This window comes from Onychostruthus taczanowskii, unplaced genomic scaffold (genome assembly GCF_017590055.1).
Source record: "Onychostruthus taczanowskii isolate IOZ18803 unplaced genomic scaffold, ASM1759005v1 scaffold974, whole genome shotgun sequence".
NCBI lineage: Eukaryota > Metazoa > Chordata > Aves > Passeriformes > Passeridae > Onychostruthus > Onychostruthus taczanowskii.
This window is the reverse complement of record NW_024507813.1, coordinates 1-2,705: the sequence shown is the minus strand read 5'-3', so window position 1 is coordinate 2,705 and position 2,705 is coordinate 1. Positions and strand designations below refer to the sequence as shown.

At 54.5% G+C, this 2,705-nt stretch overlaps 1 protein-coding gene across 1 annotated transcript in view; it reads right to left on the bottom strand.

Annotated features, from left to right (window-relative positions):
• Nucleotides 1-1,601, bottom strand: part of LOC121348047 (histidine-rich glycoprotein-like) — a gene marked incomplete at both ends in the record, with an annotated part of 4,442 nt that extends 2,841 nt beyond the window's left edge. The window contains 2 exons of the mRNA XM_041427192.1: nt 392-957; nt 1,066-1,601. Coding sequence (XP_041283126.1) covers nt 392-957; nt 1,066-1,601 — 1,102 coding nt within the window. The remainder of the gene's footprint in view (nt 1-391; nt 958-1,065) is intronic.
• Between the last annotated feature and the right edge of the window lie 1,104 nt (nt 1,602-2,705).

Below are 2,705 nucleotides of genomic sequence, written 5' to 3'. Positions count from 1 at the left end.
AAATCCCCCCAAAAATCCCCAAAAATCCCCCAAAATCCCCAAAAATTCCCCAAAATCCCCTCAAAAATCCCCAAAAATCCCCCAAAATCCCCCAAAATCCCAAAAATAATTTAAAAAATCCCCCAAAAATCTCCCAAAATCCCCCCAAAAATCCCCTAAAATCCCCCAAAAAATCTCTCAAAATCCCCAAAAATCCCCCCAAAATTCCAAAAAATAATTTAAAAAATCCCCAAAATCCCCCAAATCTCACCCGGCCTCTCCTCCTCCTCCTCGTTCCCCCCCTCCCCGCGGTCGCCATGGCGACGGCCCCAGGGATGCTCGGCGCGGTCGCCGTGGAGACGCGCGGCCCGGGGCGAGGGCGGCGCCGCCCCGCGGCGGTTGCCGTGGTTACCGTAGCGGTCGCCGTGGAGGCGGTGCGGGTGTTGCTGGCGGTTGCCATGGTTACCGGCCTCCAGCCGGTTGCCGGGCTTGCCGTCGCCATGGAGACCGGGCGGGTGGTCGCTGCGGAGGGCGGCGCTGCGGTTGCCGTGGTAACCGTGGGGTCCGGAGGGGTCGGCGGCCTTGGCGCGGTCGCCGTGGTAACCGGGGTGCTGGTTGCCATGGAAACCGTGGGGGGCGTGGTTGCCATGGAGACCGTGGGGATGGTTCTCGTGGTGGTTGCCATGGAGATCGTTGTGGTTGCCATGGAAACCGTGGGGATGCTTCTCCTGGTGGTGGTTGCCATGGAGATCGTTGTGGTTGCCATGGAAACCGTGGGGATGCTTCTCCTGGTGGTGGTCGCCATGGTGACCGTCATGGTGGTCCCCGTGCTTCTCGTGGTGGTGGTTGCCAAGGAGACCGTCGTGGTCGCCATGGAGACCGTGTGGATGCTCCTCGCGGTCGCCATGGAGACCGTGGGGGTGGTGGTTGCCGTGGAGACCGTCGTGGTTGCCATGGAAACCGTGGAGGTTCTTCTCGCCGATGAAATTCCCTCCAAATTCGTCGCCGTGGTGACCATCCTGGTGGTGGTTGCCATGGAAACCGTGGGGATGCTTCTCCTGGTGGTGGTTGCCATGGAGACCGGCCTGGTGGTCCCCGTGCTTCTCGTGGTCGCCGTGGTGACCATCCTGGTGGTGGTTGCCATGGAAACCGTGGGGATGCTTCTCCTCCTCCTGGTCGTGGTGGTGGTTGCCATGGTGACCGTGGGGATGCTTCTCCTCCTCCTGGTCGTGGTGGTGGTCACCATGGTGACCGTCCTGGTGGTGGTGGTTGCCATGGTAACCGTGATGCTCGTGGTGGTGGTTGCCATGGGGATCGCCGTGGTGGTTGCCGTGGAAACCGTGGGGATGCTTCTCCTCCTGGTGGTTGCCGTGGAAACCGTGGGGATGCTTCTCCTCCTGGTGGTTGCCGTGGAAACCGTGGGGATGGTTCTCCTGCTGGTGGTCGCCGTGGAAACCGTGGGGATGCTTCTCCTCCTGGTGGTTGCCGTGGTGACCGTCGTGGTGGCCGTGCTGGTGGTTGCCATGGTGATGGGAGCCGTTGCCATGGAGACGCAGCTGCAGCTCCAGGGCCCCGATTTTCCTCTGCAGGGCCTCGCGCAGCCCCGAGACGTTCCGGCTCTGCTGGGGGGGGGGAAAGGGGCCCGAAATTCACCCAAATCGCCCCAAAAATCGACCAAAGTGAGCCAAAAAATATCCTCAAATCACCCCAAATCGCCCCAAAACTCGACCAAAAATGGCACAAAAATCAGCCTGAAATTACCCTGAAATCACCCAAACATGAGATAAAAATCACCCCAAAAATCAGCCTGAAATCACCCCAAAATCACAGAAAATTGCCCCAAAAATTGTCCAAAAATTGTTCAAAAATCAGCGCGAAATTACCCCAAAATAACCCTAAAATTGAGACAAAAATCACCCCAAAAATCAGCCTGAAATCACCCCAAAAATCTTCACAAAAATCATCCCAAAATAGCTCAAAAATCACCCCAAATCACCCCAAAAATTGTCCAAAAATTGTTCAAAAATCAGCCTGAAATTACCCCAAAATAACCCCAAAAATGAGACAAAAGTCACCCCAAAAATGAGCCCAAAATAATCCCTTAAAATTACCCAAAAATCATCTAAAAATCAGCCCCAAAATGACCCAAAAATTATCCCAAAATCACACCAAAATCACCCCAAAAATCACCCAAAATCACCCCAAAGTGGCCTCAAAGTGACCCCAAAATTACACCAAAAATCACCCCGAAATCACTCCCACATCATCCCAAAAATCACCCTGAAATTACCCAAAAATTACCCCAAAACTGCCCCAAAATCACCCTGAAAAAAAACCCAAAATTACCCCAAAAATGGCGCCAAAATGACCCAAAAATGAACCCATAAATGGCCCCAAAATTACCCCAAAAATGGCGCCAAAATGACCCCAAAATCACTCCAACAATGGCCCAAAAATGACCCCAAAATGGACCCAAAAATGACCCCAAAATGACCCCAGGAGGCCCCGCCCCTTCCTCTTTAGCCCCACCCATCTTTACAGCCCCTCCCCCTTTCCATTAGCTCCTCCCCCTCATTTTTAACCCTTTATTCTCCTCCTCTCCTGTAGCCCCTCCCCCTTTTTAATCCCTCCCACCCTCACCATTGCCCCTCCCCCTTATTTAACCCCTCCCGGTCCATTTAACCCCTCCCCTTCCACCTCTAAGCTCCTCCCCTTTTAGCCCCACC